At 40.1% G+C, this 18,081-nt stretch overlaps 1 protein-coding gene across 1 annotated transcript in view; it reads left to right on the top strand.

Moving 5' to 3' along the window:
• The window catches only part of nek10 (NIMA-related kinase 10), a 229,702-nt gene that overhangs the window by 133,203 nt on the left and 78,418 nt on the right, over window positions 1-18,081 (top strand). Inside the window, exons 21-22 of the mRNA XM_078200564.1 lie at window positions 13,693-13,768; window positions 16,435-16,564. Of these exons, the coding sequence (XP_078056690.1) occupies window positions 13,693-13,768; window positions 16,435-16,564 (206 nt within the window). The remainder of the gene's footprint in view (window positions 1-13,692; window positions 13,769-16,434; window positions 16,565-18,081) is intronic.

Below are 18,081 nucleotides of genomic sequence, written 5' to 3'. Positions count from 1 at the left end.
CCAGCTCCTCACTGAAACTTGTGTTTCTTAGAACTTTTGGTACATTATTCATGTCTTCCTTTGTGAAGACAGAAGCAAGGTATGAATTCAATTCCTCAACCATTTCTTTGTTCCTCATTCTGAATTGTCCCACTTGTGACTCAGTTAATGGTAGGGCATTGGGGTGAGTTACAGAACAAAGAGATCTAGGGGTACATGTTCATAGCTCCTTGAAAGTGGAGTCACAGGTAGACAGAGTGGTGAAGAAGGCATTCGGCATGCTTGGTTTCATCAGTCAGAACATTGAGTACAGGAGTTGGGACGTCTTGTTAAAGTTGTACAAGACATTGGTAAGGCCACACTTGAAATACTGTGTGCAGTTCTGGTCACCCTATTATAGAAAGGATATTATTAAACTAGAAAGAGTGCAGAAAAGATTTACTAGGTTGCTACCGGAACTTGATGGTTTGGGTTATAAGGAGAGGCTGGATAGACTGGGACTTTTTTCTCTGGAACGTAGGAGGCTGAGGGGTGATCTTATAGAGGTCTATAAAATAATGAGGGGCACAGATCAGCTAGATAGTCAATATCTTTTCCCAAAAGTAGGGGAGTCTAAAACTAGAGGGCATATGTTTAAGGTGAGAGGGGAGAGATACAAAAGTGTCTAGAGGGGCATTTCTTTCACACAGAGGATGGTGAGTGTCTGGAACAAGCTGCCAGAGGTAGTAGTAGAGGTGGGTACAATGTTGTCTTTTAAAAAGCATTTAGACAGTTACATGGGTACGATGGGTATAGAGGGATATGGGCCAAATGCAGGCAATTGGAATTAGCTTAGGGGTTTAAAAAAAAGGGCGGCATGGACATGTTGGGCCAAAGGGCCTGTTTCCATGCTGTAAACCACTATGACTCTATGACTGTAAGGGGTCTACACTAGTTTTTATTTACATTCTTATAGAAACTTTTACAGACAGTTTTTATATTCCCCACTGGTTTACTTTCATTCTCTATTTTCCCTTTCTTAATCAACCCCTTGGACCACCTTTGCTGAATTTTAAACTGCTTCCAGTCCTCAGGTCTATTGCTTTTTTTTGCCAATTTGTATGCTTCTTCTTTGAATCTAATACTATCTCTAATTTCCCTTGTAAGCCATGTTTGGCCTTTTTAGTTTAGTTATTTATCATTTAGTCACTTAGTCACTTTAATCATTTAGTTACTGAATTGATGCTGGTAGAGCTCTGATTTCTACCTCACCAACAAGGACAACAGCACCTTGTTTATGCCTTGGCATTGGGAAACTGGAGAAAGCATCTGATATAGTCTGCTATTGAAACATACTTGTCGCTGCATCAAATCTTGATTTGATTTGATGTGATTTATTATTATCACGTATTAACATACAGTAAAAAGTATTGTTTCTTGCGCGCTATACAGACAAAGTATACTGTTCATAGAGGAGGAAACGAGAGAGTGCAGAATGTAGTGTTACAGTCATAGCTAGAGTGTAGAGAAAGATCAACTTAATGTAAGGTAAGTCCATTCAAAAGTCTGACAGCAGCAGGGAAGAAGCTGTTCTTGAGTCGGTTGGTATGCGATCTCAGACTTTTGTATCTTTTTCCCGACGGAAGAAGGTGGAAGAGAGAATGTCTGGGGTGCATGGGTCCTTAATTATGCTGGCTGCTTTGCCAAGGCAGCGGGAAGTGTAGACAGAGTCAATGGATGGGAGGCTGGTTTGCGTGATGGATTGAGCTACATTCACGACCTTTTGGAGTTCCTTGTGGTCTTGGGCAGAGCAGGAGCCATACCAAGCTGTGATACAACCAGAAAGAATTCTTTCTATGGCGCATCTGTAAAGGTTGGTGAGAGTCATAGCCGACATGCCAAATTTCCTTAGTCTTCTGAGAAAGTAGAGGCATTGGTGAGCTTTCTTAACTATAGTGTCAGCATGGGGAGACAGGACAGGTTGTTGGTGATCTGGACACCTAAAAACTTGAAGCTTTCGACCCTTTCTAATTTGTCCCTGGTGATGTAGACAGGGGCTTGATCTCCTTTATACTTCCTGAAGTTGATGACGATCTCCTTCGTTTTGTTGACATCGAGGGAGAGATTATTGTTGCCACACCAGTTCATCAGATTCTCTATCTCTATATTGTTTGAGAACCAACCCACTACGGGGGTGTCGTCAGCAAACTTGAAAGTCAAATTGGAGGGGAATTTGGCCATAGTCATAGGTGTATAAGGAATATAGTAGGGGGCTGAGAACACAGCCTTGTGGCACCGGTGTTGAGGATCTACGTGGAGGAGGTGTTGTTGCCTATCCTTACTGATTGTGATCTATGAGTTAGGAAGTTCGGGATCCAGTCGCAGAGGGAGGTGCCGAGGCCCAGGCCACGGAGTTTGGAGATGTGTTTCGTGGGAATAATGGTGTTGAAATCTCATCATTCTTAGTCTGAATTATTGAACTCATGGAGGTATTTGTACCAACTTCTTAGAATTTAGGAGTGGTCTATCAATATCTTGACATGGAGGCCAAGAACACAATCTGCAAACTTTTCACAAGCCACAATGCTTCTTTATCTATCACTGCATATCTCTGTTAAGTCTCTGTCAGTAAACAGGATGCATAACAAACAGGTCTATGCGTTCATCCATCTATTATTTGAAATCTTGTAGAAAATTGACCTATAGCAATAAGAAAGGGTAGTTCTGAGATATGGTGAGATAAAATATCAGATGATATCAGTATCTCCTTGACTTTCTCAAAAGACCTCTGTTGTGCTTCCTCCTAGCACCATGCATTGTCTTGACGTAACAGCTGATATAGTGGTCATTGACAACAGTTAAGTTGGACAAGGACTTTACCATACCCATGAATTTCTGGAGCTCAGTGACATCCTTGATTGCTGTTGTATTCTGTGGCTTAACACTCACACGGGATACATCCACAATATGCTCAAGGAACTTGACAGTCAGCTTTGAGAATTACTGAGTGGAAGCCCTGCTTTCAGTAGGCAGTGTAGCGCAGCTCGCATTCTTGTGTCACATTCTGTCCATGGATCAGGATATCATCCATGTGCTATATTCAAAATACGTGACATTGTCCGCTGGAAAGTTTTTAGCACTGATGTGATACCATAGGGTAAGCTTTTGAAACGAAACCTCCCAAACTGTGTAATGAATGTTTTGGCAACTTAGACTTCATCGAGGGATAGTTGCCAAAAAAGACTATTTGCATCTAGCTTCATGAATGTTGAACTCTTTCTCAATTTTGCTAAGTTCTCATCCACATTTGACGTATGATGAACTTTGCATTCAACTGCTTTATTAAGCTGGGTAAAATCTAACAAATTCTGATAGATCCATTGGGTTTTCACACTGGGACCATCCCTGAGCGCCAGCTTATTGGTTGTATCACAAATGAAATAACTACTTGTTTCAACATTGAGTCAATTGTCATCTTTACCTTAGGTAATAGTGGATGAGAAACTTTTCTGGATGTAAGCAGGCACAATGACTTTATTTCAGGACAAAGAGTTATGCAGTATGCAGTCTTTAGCTTTCAGTTTTCCTAGCCCTGTAGACAGCAGTGAAAATTCAGCTCTGAAGTATTTTGCACTATTCTTCTTAGTTTTCCAGTTCTTCTTCTCTGAAAATCAGATGCATGTCCATACAGGCTTCCCTGTTTAAGAGTAAATAACTCTGGTTTACTATCATATTTGAGGTTTCAGTTATTTGTCTCTCTCTCTATTGAAGGGTTGCATTCAATTGACCTGTGACTTTGAGTTCCATATCTCTTGGCTCATGTAGTTCTTTTGCCTGGTGGCTGAAGAGAATTTTTCTCCAATTATGGTTCAGCATCAGAAAGAACCAAAACTGCTGCACCTGTATTTAACTTAAAGCTTGCCTTGTTTCCATCTACTCGGATATCAGCACACTAGTAACCTCCATGTGGTTCCTGATTCTCTCAAGATTTTCCAATATTGTTGATGTCTTAATGGATCTTCCCATCTTTTGAAGGCTTTTCTTTTTGTTTTTGCTGTAGAAAATTCTTCTGACACACAGCCTGAAAGTGACCCTTCTTTCTGCATAAATAGCACTCAGCCTCTTTGGGATAATTTTCCTGCCTGTGTTTTTCCCACCACACTGATTTCATTTGACCGGGAACGGTTGATAAATGCTATTCCTGCCTCTCCTACTCCATTGACTCAGTTATTTTTGGATTCAATTTTGCTTCCTGATCTCAGCTTGTCTGCTCAGTTGAATTGTCTTTATGAAGATTAAATCATCCTCTGACTGCAAGTGGTCAGACAATGCTTCATCCAAGACTCCCAACAGTAATTCTTTCTCTGTTAAGTTCATCTTTTAAGCTCAATATTCACAGTTCTCTGCAGACAGCAGTGAAAATTCAGCTCTGAAGTATTTTGTGCTGTTCTTGGTTTTCCAAAAATCAGATGCAATTCAACTGAGCAAGTCATTGATAAATCCCCTTTTCTTTGGGGATGCTTGTTAAATTTAGCCTGCTCAATAATGGTATTCTTTCTCAGATAGAAGTAGATTTCAAGTGTTCCTTATCACTTCATCATACATAGCTTTTTCATTGTTGATCCTTTGTCTGACAAGGATGTCATCTGCGCAGCCACTCATGATGTATAATAATGTACTGACCTACTCAGTGCACAGATTCTTAGTGAGGCCTGATATGGGGGAATATCTGGTAAATCTTCGGTACTAGTTCTGCTGCACTTCTACTTGTTTGTGAACTGCAACATGCCGAAAGCTTTCTGGTAATGGCAGAGACTTTTCCATGTTTGTTCTTTCACTGTCACCATATTGTATTCTTGGTTGTCTGAATGTAGAATATTTACAGAGTCTGCTGAGTTAAGGAAAATATTAACTTTATTAGGGCCCCAGGTTCAATTCCAGTCTTGGGTGACTGTGTGGAGTTTGCACATTCTCCCTGTGCCTGTGTGGGTTTCCTCCAGGTGCTCTGGTTTCCTCCCACAGTCCAAAGATGTGCAGGTTGGGTGGATTGGCCATGATAAATTGCCCCAAATTTGTGCCCAAGGATTTGTATGTTGGGTAGATTAGTCATGGTAAATGCCTGGGGTTACGGGGATAGTGTGGGGGTGTGGGCCTGAATGAATGATCTTTTGGAGAGTCAGTGGAGACCCGATGGGCCAAATGACCTCTTCTGCACTGTTAGGATTCTATGGTTGGTTGGTTCTATCTCTTACTGTGTCTACATTATGCCATGAGGTCTACAAGAGAAAGCACGATCACTTCCTATGATGCCGTATGCGTGTCTCATTAGCATAACACTTAGTTTGAATTAATGCCTTATACTATAGGTATCAATAAGTTAAATTTTATGGCCTTTAATTCATAGTACAACATAAAAACTGGGGTTTGGTATATCCTAGAAAGAAGAGAAAGTATGCCATTCAATCATAGTTAAATATACAATAAACGAAGCAAGGAGAAAGTGATAGAACTTTCTGATTCAAAGGATGTGATATCCTTTTTTTTACTTAAAATGAAAATATTTGGCTGAAGGCTATATAGATTGCAGAGTCACAAACTGAAATCATTTATTTGTTTGAAGACGAGATACATGGAGAATAAATCTAACACTACTCAGTTATCAAAAGCTAAGAGCAGTACAGGGGGAATTAGAATTTGAACCTTTGAATTCTGTGAGGCTGTTTTTATTTCAGAACTGATACACAGAGGGGGGAGTTTTCTGGCCACTCTCACCGCTGCTGATGCGAGTGAGGATGGAGAATTTGACGCTCAGTCACAGCAGTGGGACCAGAGAATCCCACTGGCGTGAACGGCCGGAAAATTCCGGCTAGAGAGTTTTAACTTTGCTTAACACTGAGAACTGTAGAGAGATGCTTTTTATGAGAATTGTAAATACAGAGTCAAAAGTTGAGTTTGATTCTTTATTGGTTAGGGTTAGGTTAAATGAGTTAAAAGCCAAAGCTGTGTAACTGTAGATATTGTGTGTAGCTGGATTCTACAGTGTCAGAAACCAAGTCTGGTAAAATCTTTAAGAAATATGGATAGTGGAATTAAGAAGTAGAAGATGTTTATATAAAGAGTGATCCTCTCTGATCTGGCGTGCCCAGAAATGCTCACACTACTCCAGGTGTGGAGTAACCAAACCTTTATATTGCTGAAGGATTACTTCTACTCCCTTGAACGTCTTCTTGTTGTAAAGGCTAGAATTCCATTATCCTTTAAGATGTTAAATTTGACTTGTGTCATTGGATCAGAATCCAGATGTAATGATGCCAGTCAGTCATTTTACAGAGAGCGAATGAACCTCAAAGTGAAGAGTCCACCTGCAATTTGGAAAAAAAATGGCATACTGAAGTAATTAAAGGTCCAATGCACTCAAATTTACATGGTTTTCAACAATTAATGATCCCTGCATGGACATAACAGGGAAAGTGGAGTTGAAGCTTAAAATCAGCCATGATCATATTGAATGGTGGAGAGGGTCAATGGGCCATCTGGTTTTCTGCCCTTTCTTGTGTTCTTGTGGAGGATTGCACTGCAGTCTGAAAAACTGTTGCTGAATAGTTTGCACCTGCTATTGCCAACTTGATGAGTTTATAATATTGGCTAATAAATTGGTGTCCAATCAAGGCTAGTCATTACCTGACAGGAGGAGATGGGATAATTGGGTAGATAATTCCACAGTATGCTGGTAACATATCAATGATTGCTTTGCCAAAGATTTAGTTCTTTTACTGAAACATTAAGGTGAGACTCCATATTTCCCCTTCAATCAATACTACCAAAATCAGTTATACTGTTTTTAATTTCATTGCTATTTGAGTGATCTTGCTGTGCACATACTTTCTATTAGGTTTGCCGACAAAAAAACTGAAACTGCACTCAAAGTAATTCATTGTGTGTGATGAAAATTGGCACACTTCTGAGACACAGTGAGGTACTAAATAAATGGAATCTTTTGTTTCTTTCCATCATTGAAGTTTAATCTCAATTTCTGTCTCTGATCTACATGCAATTGTTCTTTACTTTTTCCTAAAAAAAAAATTCCAATTTTTATTGAGAAAAAAACCCAATAAAAGTCTTTTAAAATAAAAGCAATTAGTTTCTACAGGTAGGTCTTGTCTGCAAGCTTTTTTGATTAATTTTGCATCCTAAATAAAATTGCAGGTTAGAGTACAGTGTTTTATAATTGGATAGCTGTGGGTCAAAAGCTTTCTGTGGACATGCAGCATATCTTAGAGGTTCAAATAGTTAGTCTAAATATGTCAATGGTGTCCTTTTGCTTAATATGTATATACAGGCTGGAGTGACTTACCACCATAGATGCCAAAGGTTTAAAAGATTCCCAATTTAATTTGCAGTTGCAGTCTTTTACACACCAAACCCAGAGTAATAATATTTTCTCCTCATACAATCACCAAACAATCTGAGTGAAATTAGTTACCTTTTTGCTGGAGTAATCAAAGATGAATCTAAATAAAGATAGATAAACTGTTACTACTTTAATCAAGCACCTAAATTAATGTTAATCTCTTCATTAGCATAAATATTGAAATTAGCATAAGCATTTTAAATTTAGTTTAAAACAATCATAAATTGCATTGTACAATTAAGTAGAAATTTACACTTTCAAAAGTAAATTGTTAAAGGTGCAAATGTAATTTAAACATATTGCAGTATTCCAATTTTGGCTGGAATATTTGTATTGCAGTATAGCAAAACATATTCAGTCTGAGTTGATCATGCATTATATGAAGTTCCTGTTCAAGGTCACTGACAAGTTAACAGCTTGCAAATGGCTTGTTCCTCCAATAGATTGACTTGTGATCTTGTCTTATGATTTCTGTCTGAAAGTAGCCACCATCATATTTCCTTCTCATTCTGGCTCAGCTGAGATACCCTGAACTTACTAGCCTTAGAAACATAATTACTTAATTACATGGCAGTGGTTCTTTACAAATGTTACTTCTGTCAGTCAAACATTGAACCTCTATTAACCTTAGCATTATAACTCTTCAAATGCTTTCTGACTTTCTGCCCTCGAGCTTAGCTAGCTCAACTGCTTTCTGGCCTGATTGCTTGCCTGCCAACGATGATTAGGAGAGCCAAGGAATGGACTTTTAGATCTTAACTCTCACTGAAACAACTTTTACTTCTGGAATTAAATTTTATTGCCTGAGAAAAGGGTAGCTAGTTCATGTGAGTTTCTTCCAATGTATTAGTTTTATTAAGTATTTTCTAGAAAATACTTAAAATACTTATGATGATCATGAGAGCCTTGATTTCAGCTCTGTGATAGCATGTGATTTGGGACTAGAAGCAGTTCTGGCAGTGATCACTGCTCATGGTGGCATTGCTGAATCCAAGGAGCTGCTAGTCATTCAATTGATCGCACAGCTCTAGGAAGCAGGGCTTCCTCCAAGTCTAAGCTCAAGGTCATTAACATCCCAACTAATGTTAAATTAATGTAGGGTCAGGGGGAGTGGACGGGAACAGAAGATACACCCACTCCACATCTGCCAACCACCTCAGATTACTGGAAGTAATCCCGTTAGGCTACAATACACATTTGCTTCTGTCCTGTGCTCTACTTATTAATTGTAGTGTTTTGTGCATGTGTGTCAGTGTAAATAGAGAACAAAAAACAAATGGATTTAAACATAAAGTGCTGTTAGAATTTTTAAAAATTCTGTAATTTGTTTGAAGTGACATTGTTTTGTAGAAAGAATGAAAATTTTTGCTAAATGCAACTGTTAAATATAGTACAGGGCTACCTTCCAAGTTTTAAGTGGAATGGCATTTTGCAACATTTTCAGTTGACTAGGAAGGAGCAAAAGTTGTTCATCATTCCTCAATGAGTTATTCATTACGTGAGAAAATATCCTGTGGAAATCAAATGCTTGACCTGATGGTCACAGTCATTAAAAACTACCTCATTACTGCTGGAAACAAGCCAGGAAATTTGGAAAAGAATGGGAAATGGTACTGAAGAAACAAGACAGAATTATAATTTTTCTGAAACAATAGGAAAATGACAGCATAAGCACAAAAAGTAAAATGTGTGTGACCAGATCCACCTCCATGGCAGAATGTTATTATGGTCAAATAGTCATTAGAACACTTCAGGAATTTTCTCCCTAACAACTTAACTAGTATTCATTGATCAATAACAGTTTAGTGAGAGGGAGGAACTGAAGGAAATCAGTGTTAGTAGAGAATTGGTGTTGGGGAATTGATGGTCTTGAAGGCTGATAAATCCCCAGGGCCCGGTAATCTACATCCCAGAGTACATAAGGAAGTGGCCCTAGAAATTGTGACTACTTTGGTGGTCACCTTCCAAGATCCTATAGACTCTGGACCAGTTCCTACAAATTGGAGGGTAGCTAATGTAACAGTACTATTTAAAAGGGGAGGTAGAGAGAAAGCAGGGAATTATAGACCAGTCAGCCTGATGTTTGTAGTGAGGAAAGTTCTAGGGCCCATTGTCAAAGATTTTACAGCAGCGCACTTCGTAAACAGTGGTAGAATCGGACAGAGTCAGCATGGATTTATGAAAGGGAAATTATGCTTGACAGATCGACTGGAATTCTTCAAGGATGTAGACTTGATGAGGGGGAGCCAGTGGATGTGGTTTATTTGGACTTTCAGAAGGCTTTTGACAAAGTCCCACATAAGAGATTAGCATATAAAATTAAAGCGCATGGGATTGCAGGTAGTATATGAGATAGATAGAAAACTGTTTGGCAGACAGGAACAAAGAGGAGGAATAAATGGGTCATTTTCTGAATGGCAGGCAGTGACTCGTAGGGTACTGCAGGGATCGGTGATGGGACCTCAGCTATTCACAATATATATTAAGGGAACTAAATGTAATATCTCCAAATTTGCAGATGACACAAAGCTGGGGGGGCGGGGGGGAGGTGGGTGGTGTGGGGGGATGGCGGAGCTGTGAGGAGAATGTACAGATGCTTCAGTGTGATTTGGACAAGCTGAGCGAGTGGCCAAATGCACAGCAGATGCAGTATAATGTGGATAAATGTGAGGTTATCCACTTTGGTAGCAAAAACAGGAAGACAGATTATTATCTGAATGGCTATAAATTAAGAGAGGGGAATGTGCAATGATACCTGGGTGTCCTCATACACAAGTCACTGAAGGTAAGCATCCAGGCGCAGCAGGCAAATGGTACGTTGGCCTTCACAGAGAGAGGATTTGAGTAAAGGAGCAGGGATGTCTTGCTGCAAATATACAGGGCCTTGGTGAGGCCATACCTGGAATATTTTATGCAATTTTGGTCTCCTTGTCTGAAGAAGGATGTTCCTGCTACAGAGGAAGTGTAGAGAAGTTTTACCAACCTGATTCCTGGGATGGTGGGATTGACGCATGAGGAGAGATTTAGTCAGTTAGGACTATATTTGTTGGAATTTAGAAGAATGATCTCATAGAAATTTATAAAATTTGAACAGGAGGGTAGACAGGGTAGATGCAGGGAGGATGTTCTCGATGCTGGGGGTGTCCAGAACATAGTCTAATGATATCGGGTAAGCTTTTAGAATTGAGATGAGAAGAAGTTTCTTCACTCAAAGTGGTAAGCCTGTGGAATTCTCAACCAGAGAAAGCAGCTGAAGCCAAAACATTGTATGTTTTCAAGAAGGAATTAGATATAGCTCTTGGGGTGAAGGGGATCAAAGGATAAGGTGGGTAGGTGGGATCAGCCATGATCATAATGAATGGTGGAGCAGACCCAAAGGGCCTAATGGCCTACTCCTGTTCTTATTTTCTATATTTCAAGAAGTAGAGCAAGTACATTTTGAACCAAAAACTTGCATCTTTATTCTCTGTCATGTAGAAGTTAGCCTCTCCCCCGAGACCCTTAATACCGTCTGACACCCTTCCTCCTCAGGCCTTCACTACCCCACTTCCCTCTCCACCATGGGACTCTCTTGAACTTATCCGGGCCTCTTGTTCCTGGTCTTAGTCTTTGACTTCTTCTTGAACTACTTATTCTGTCCACTGCAGCACTGCTGCCATGGCGACTGGAGAACTGCCAGCCAATCAGATTGGCCAGCAGCTTGCTGAAGTCCTGACTGTAGTCAATCAATGCTCGTTGGAGAGTAAATTAGCTGTGGGGCAGGAGGAGTCAGTAATGGTGCGTTCCCTGCTGACTCTTCGGATGGCAAGAACCAAGACCCTGTCATTTGAAAAATTCAGGCCAAAGACCTTATTTACATCTGAACTTTAAATATCACTAAAAGACAAAACAACAAAATAGTCAAGTTCATGAACCAATCTTGCATATTTTAAATGGGATCATTCCCACAGAGTCTCATTTTGAGAAGAATTGGCATAAATTGGACTGACAGTCCAGTGTGTCTTGAGCACATCAAGCCCTATCTTGTAGCAAAAAAAGACAAGCAATCTCAGTGGTAACAAAGATTGGCCACTTCCTTTGACCTGACTTCCTTGAGTTACATTCTCAAATTGAGTTGACCATTGCAAAATTTGATTGCAGTTTTTTGTTTTCTTTGCCGTAGACATTTGGTTGCACTTTGTTCCCTGCCATAATAATTTTATTATTAGTATATAATGTTTTTGAACTTTTGACTAACAGTATGCATTTACAAACCTTACCACTCTTTATGTTACATCAGAGGGGAGCTACATTCATGCTTTTTACTTTGCAAGAGACAGTGATTTATTCTATGAGACAGGTTGAACTATGGAACTTTAGAATAAGCACGCTCTCTATAACATTGGGAGTGCCACAGGATTAAGCTTTTATGCTGTCAGATCCTCCCAAGTCACCACAGGGGCACCAGGTGTCACCTACTAGCTTAGTCTGTAATGTAAATACCTATTAAGCAAGTAACATCTGAGCCCAATTTTAACTTGTTCAGGACTCATTCACTGAACACAGAGTTAAATCAGTTTTAAAAGAGACAACTTTGATATTTTCTCTGTGGAAAAAGAGCATCAGCTGTACAGAGCATAGAACTGTGGCAGAGCTCTGAGATATCTATGGTACTGATCTAGGTATCAGGATTCCTTGTATAATTCTTGTAGCCTAATGTGAAAAGGGCTTTGATTCAATTAATGTTCAAATGGTGCCTGACCACAGAAACACCATTATCTCAGCATCAGCCATGAATCCTCCATTATGCAGCTATTTGGGTTAATTTAAAAGGTTACAGAGATTTGAAGAAAATAATCCGTGGTATCTTGTATCTGTAAAATGTGGAGGGGGCTAGCGTGGGAGAATTTGGCAACATATGTTCAAGTTTGCTGTGGAAAGCCTCTGCACGTGGATATTTGAATATTACAAACATGTCAATACACAGAGAACCATCCATGTCGGCAGTCCCTATTACTCCTTGTTAGACTGAAATGAGGTAAGAAGTCTCACAACACCAGGTTAAAGTCCAACAGGTTTATTTGGTAGCAAAAGCCACTAGCTTTCAGAGCGCTGCTCCTTCGTCAGGTAAGTGGGAGTTCTGTTCACAAACAGGGCATATAAAGACACAAACTCAATTTACAAAGTAATGGTTGGAATGCGAGTCTTTACAGGTAATCAAGTCTTAAAGGTACAGGCAATGTGACTGGAGAGAGGGTTAAGCACAGGTTAAAGAGATGTGTATTGTTTCCAGCCAGGACAGTTAGTGAGATTTTGCAAGCCCAGGCAAGTTGTGGGGGTTACAGATAGTGTGACATGAACCCAGTTGAGGCCATCCTCATGTGTGCGGAACTTGGCTATCAGTCTCTGCTCTGCATTGTCATGTATCGTGAAGGCCGCCTTGGAGAACGCTTACCCAAAGATCAGAGGCCGAATGCCCGTGACTGCATGCTCCGTGACATCATGACTGAAATGAGGCAGGCCTGTTGGTTTCAGCGGCAGTGTTAGTTGTAATTACATCTTTCAATATTTAACTGTCACCATGCAAGCTATTTTGTGCATCACTAAAACTGTGGGCGGAATTTTACAAGATTTTTTTCTAAGTGTCCAGCTAGCATGAAAACAGGAGAGTTCCTGATCTGTTTTTTGGGCAAGTTTTCATTCCCAATCTTATGCACTTAGCTGTTTAAAAAAATAGGCTAGACTATTTCTATCCATTGCAGGTAGTGGTTGGGTCTTAACTCACCAGACAGTCTGTAGCTCAGATCGGAACCACAAACTGTGCAAACTGAGATGGGTCCAATGAGTAGGGAAATTTCCCAACTCAAACTAACCATCTTGGTTTCCAAAATCCAGCCCTTTGTCCTCCATCTTTTCTGGCTTTAGAGTTGGTAGAAAAAGAGAATGGGTTTTTCCACTGGTTTAGATGTTACCTGTCTAAAGGTGCTACAGGTCATAAATTTGCTTTGTATCATATGTGCTGGACCACAATCTAAATGTCTGCAACCTTGGTGTGATTATTGAAGAGTTTCTATAATCACATATTACATGTCACACTTTCTTATACTTTAGGTTCTGTCTTTATTTTCAAATTAACTTTAAATATTGCTTGGACAGAATGATTTCAAAAAGCCATGCATGTTACTTACTTACCTGCATTTTCACAGCAAATTTTCCAGTAACCTCTATTTAACACAATAATATAATAGTGTTGATGATTTATATTATAAATTGTAGCATTCAATTCAATTATTTTTATGTACATGTTGTTACTTATATTTACTTATTGCATGTTTTGATTATAGCTGATTTTGGCCTTGCAAAACAGAAGCAAGAAAACAGCAAGATGACTTCAGTTGTTGGGACTATATTATATTCCTGGTAAGCATAATACTGGAATTTAACGAGAGCTTTTTTCTTTGATCTTGTTAAACTACAGGACGAATGTGCTTTATAAAAATTAATGCATCTTAGAGTTTTCTTATTGCAAATGATTCTACAAATTTAGGTTTGATATAACCTTGAAGAAGCTGCTTAAATTGGTCAAATAGCAATGCAGTATCTATTAATTTATTCACATTAACTCCATTTTATGTACAGTCTCAGTCATTTGGTCCAAGCAACAAGCAACACTTGAAATGGAGTGGCATTTTGTTTGCCTGCTTTATGTGGGCGGGGTGGATTTACCAGCCATGTTCGCTGATGGCGGGAATCTTGATGCCTTCTGATTTGGACTTCGGGGCTAAAATCAGGATGTTCCCCGGGTGTGAGGGCAATCGGGATTCACCTGTTCGGACCCGTCCCATCGACCTCGATCAGGTTCCCACCCAAATATGTGAACCTTTTAGCGGGTTTGAAGGCCCGTCCACTGGGCCCTGTCATGCAGAGAGCCCCCAGCAGGAATTACATGGGATGGGCTGTGGTGTTGGTCATTATCATCGTGTACCTGGCATGCTGGACCCCCAGCAAAAAGGGGCATCCTTCCCCCAACACTCAAATAAGGAGTCACCTCTCCCTCCAGCACCACCCAGGCATGAGGGTGAACCCCCTCAGGCCCCCTCCCCCTCAGACTCCCACTCCCACTCAACCCCCAACCCCTCAGACCCTCATTCAGCTCCTTTCCCCCCCCTTCAAACCCCCATTCAGGCCACGCACCTTGGCAATGCCAACGGTGCTTTGAAAGAGGCTTCCATTGACCATTTAATGGATTGCTACTCAGTCTCCAGGCATTTCCTTTCATGCTGGAATGCATCTCAAGTATCTCCATTGTTCCTAACTGTACTGTTTAGATAGACATCAAGTCTGATTGACGGCTTTGGTTTCTTCAAGGGGATAAGTGGTTTAACTTTCTCTTTTGCAGACCATTTATTCCCTTTGAAGAAACCAACACACACACACATCCACCCATCCCATGGGGCTCTAAATGAGCCCATGACACTGTCAATTGCTTAATTCACAAGAGTGGCTGGGTTCTGGGGCCTGCTGCCTCCCACACTCATTGAAATGACCAAAAGTGGCCGCCAGCTCACTCGGTAGCCATTTTGTTTCCTGTCCCGCCTCCATTTGATTCCGATCAGAATCATGAAAATGCAGTTCCATATTTCTGACATTCATCCATCAGTTTCAAGTAGGAATGCAGATCTAAGTTTTTCTCAAGTAAATATTTGGCTTCAGCTTCAGTTGTCCTTAAATTTTAAATACCCTAAAACAATGAGAAAATTTCCAAATGTACAGAATGAAAAGTGTTGCAAAAATAGTAATAATCCTGGATATAGCTAAACTTAGAAATAGCAGCGTCGTGGAAAAAAGTGGCAAAATATACCGTGGTTGATTTAGGGTCATGCTGATAGAAAGTCGACCTGCAGTTTTTTTTAATCATCAGAATTGTAATTTTAAATATTAAAAAATGAAACATGACAAGTGAACTCTTAACTTCCATTTTGAGACAGTATGGAAAATGGTGGCTTTGATGCCGAAGTAGGTCACAGGAGAATCTATTATTTATGTGACATTTACTTTGTAATAGAGAAAATTGCTAAGTAATATTTTCCGATGTGAACACAATCATAAACACAAGCACTGAGTATACCCACACGTGCATACGTAATGTACTCGGATTAATGTCCTTTTTTATTGACTTCAGTGTGAAGCAATTGAACAGGAAAGTTATGCCAGATATCTCTCTCAAATACTTAAGACAACTCTCAGAATGCCAATTGTTGGAATTTTAATAGATTCATTGTTGATGTGTTTGTATTAAAGTGTTGGTTAATTTATTTCACATGTACTATTATCTGCACAACAGAAGTTAATCACCATACTTTTAACCAAAGATTAAGAATATTAAACAAGGGTATTGATTTAACCAGAGGTCTAATTAGTCATATCTTAAAAAGGATTTATTCAGGGGTAAAAGCATAATACTGCAGATGCTGGAAATCTAAAATAAAAACATGAAATGCTTGAAATACCCAGTCGGTCTGTGGGAAGGGAAACAGCATTAACATTTCAAATCGCTGACTTTTGATCAGAACTGAAAAACGTTAGAGTATCATTTTGAAGCAAATAGTCATTTGGTAGTACAGAGCTTGAGTATCACTGGGAAAAAAAAGACATTTTATCAAACTTTTACATCTTTCACTTATCAGCTCCAGGGACCTGGGTTCAATTCCCGGCTTGGGTCACTGTCTGTGTGGAGTTTGCACATTCTCCTCGTGTCTGCGTGGGTTTCCTCTGGGTGCTCCGGTTTCCTCCCACAGTCCAAAGATGTGCGGGTTAGGTTGATTGGCCGTGCTAAAATTGCCCCTTAGTGTCCTGAGATGCGGAGGTTAGAGGGATTAGCGGGTAAAATATGTAGGGATAAGGGGGTAGGGCCTGGGTGGGATTGTGGTCGGTGCAGACTCGATGGGCCAAATGGCCTCTTTCTGCACTGTAGGGTTTCTGTGATTTCTATGACATTTCACAAGAATACCATTGTACCATATAATTTGTAATGACAGTAAATTCACTTGTGCACTCCATTTACCAATGGCTGTTATCACATTTAGTCCAGAAATAGTGAAGAGCGAGCCATATGGAGAGAAGGCAGATATCTGGGCTGCAGGATGCATCTTGTATCAAATGGCAACTTTGAATCCTCCGTTCTACAGTAGTAACATGCTCTCCTTGGCAACAAAGGTAGGAATATTAATTAGTCTCTCAGTATTACAAAAATAACTCTCAAAATCAAAGCAGCAAATGAAAGCTATATCATCCTGTCACAGCTGATGTGACCATTATCAGATCTGATTTAATTTATGATTATAAAAATTGTAAATGTATCTTTAAAATGTACCACTGGCTTATGATATTTCACTGGCTTTGAAGTACCTTGGAATATCCTGAAGTCGTGAAAGGTTTCATATGATAACAAATTCCCTTCTTCCTTTCTTCCTCCATCCCTCCCTCCCTTACCAGTAGCTGATAGTTATTAATTATCCATTTCTCCAGACAACCAAACCCATAACAAATGCCTGTTGCACAAAATCACAATTTTAAAAAATATTTTATTTTTTTCCATTTCCAATCTTACATTTCTGCTTTGGCCTCATTTACTGTTGCAATCAAGCTAAAGACAGATTTCAGGAACAGTTATTTTGCTTCTCGAGACCCTGGAGCTCGCTGATCTGAATATTAACTTCAGCAACCGCATACCACAGCTATCTCCCCCATTTATCTGCCATGTCTCTCATTTATTCTTGCTCCTTCCTATTTTAGAGCTGTTGGATTTATCTTTGCTAAACTGTTTTCCTGGATTAACTGATAAAATCTTTCACTTTCCAACTTAAAAATTTTTTTTTACTCAGATTTTTGTTTCTATTTATTCTTTCATGGGATGTGGGCACCGCTAGCAGCATATATTACCCATCCCTAATTGGCCTTGAGAAGGTGGTGATTAGCTGTCTTCTTGAATCACAGTAAGAGTTTTAACAATACCAGGTTAAAGTCCAACAGGTTTATTTGGTAGCAAATGCCATTAGCTTTCGGAGCGCTGCTCCTTCGTCAGATGCAGTGGATATCTGCTCTCAAACAGGGCATTCAGGGCATAATGGCATTTGCTACCAAATAAACCTGTTGGACTTTAACCTGGTGTTGTTAAAACTCTTACTGTGTTTACCCCAGTCCAATGCCGGCTTCTCTACTTCTTGAATCACTGCAGCCCATGTGGTGTAGGTACACATATGATGCTGTTAGGAGGGCAGTTCCAGGATTTTAACTTGGCAACAGTAAAGGAATTGTGATATGGGCTGGGATTATCCGGCCCCTCCCACTGCCAGGATTTTTCTGTCACATCCCCCAGACGGAGCTGAAAGTTCCCAGCCATAGTTCCAAGTCAGGATGGTGAGTGGTTTGGAGGGATACCTGCAGGTGGTGATGTTCCCATGCATCTGCTGCCCTTGTCGTTCGAGGTGGTAGAGGTCACAGGGTTTGGATGGTGCTGTCAAAGGCTGAAGTGCATCTTGTAGATGGTATGCACTGTTGCTACTGTGCATTGGTGGTGGAGTGAGTGAATGTTTAAGATGGTGGATAAGGTTCCAATCAGGGGACTGCTTGGTGTTGAGTTTCTTGACTGTTATTGGAGCTGCACTCACCCAGGCAAGTGGAGAGTATGCCATCACATTCCTAACTTGTGCCTTGTGTACGTGCTTTAAGCC

This window comes from Mustelus asterias, chromosome 2 (genome assembly GCF_964213995.1).
Source record: "Mustelus asterias chromosome 2, sMusAst1.hap1.1, whole genome shotgun sequence".
NCBI classification, from domain to species: domain Eukaryota; kingdom Metazoa; phylum Chordata; class Chondrichthyes; order Carcharhiniformes; family Triakidae; genus Mustelus; species Mustelus asterias.
Note: the sequence above shows the minus strand (reverse complement) of the source record. Positions and strands in the feature narration are given on the sequence as shown.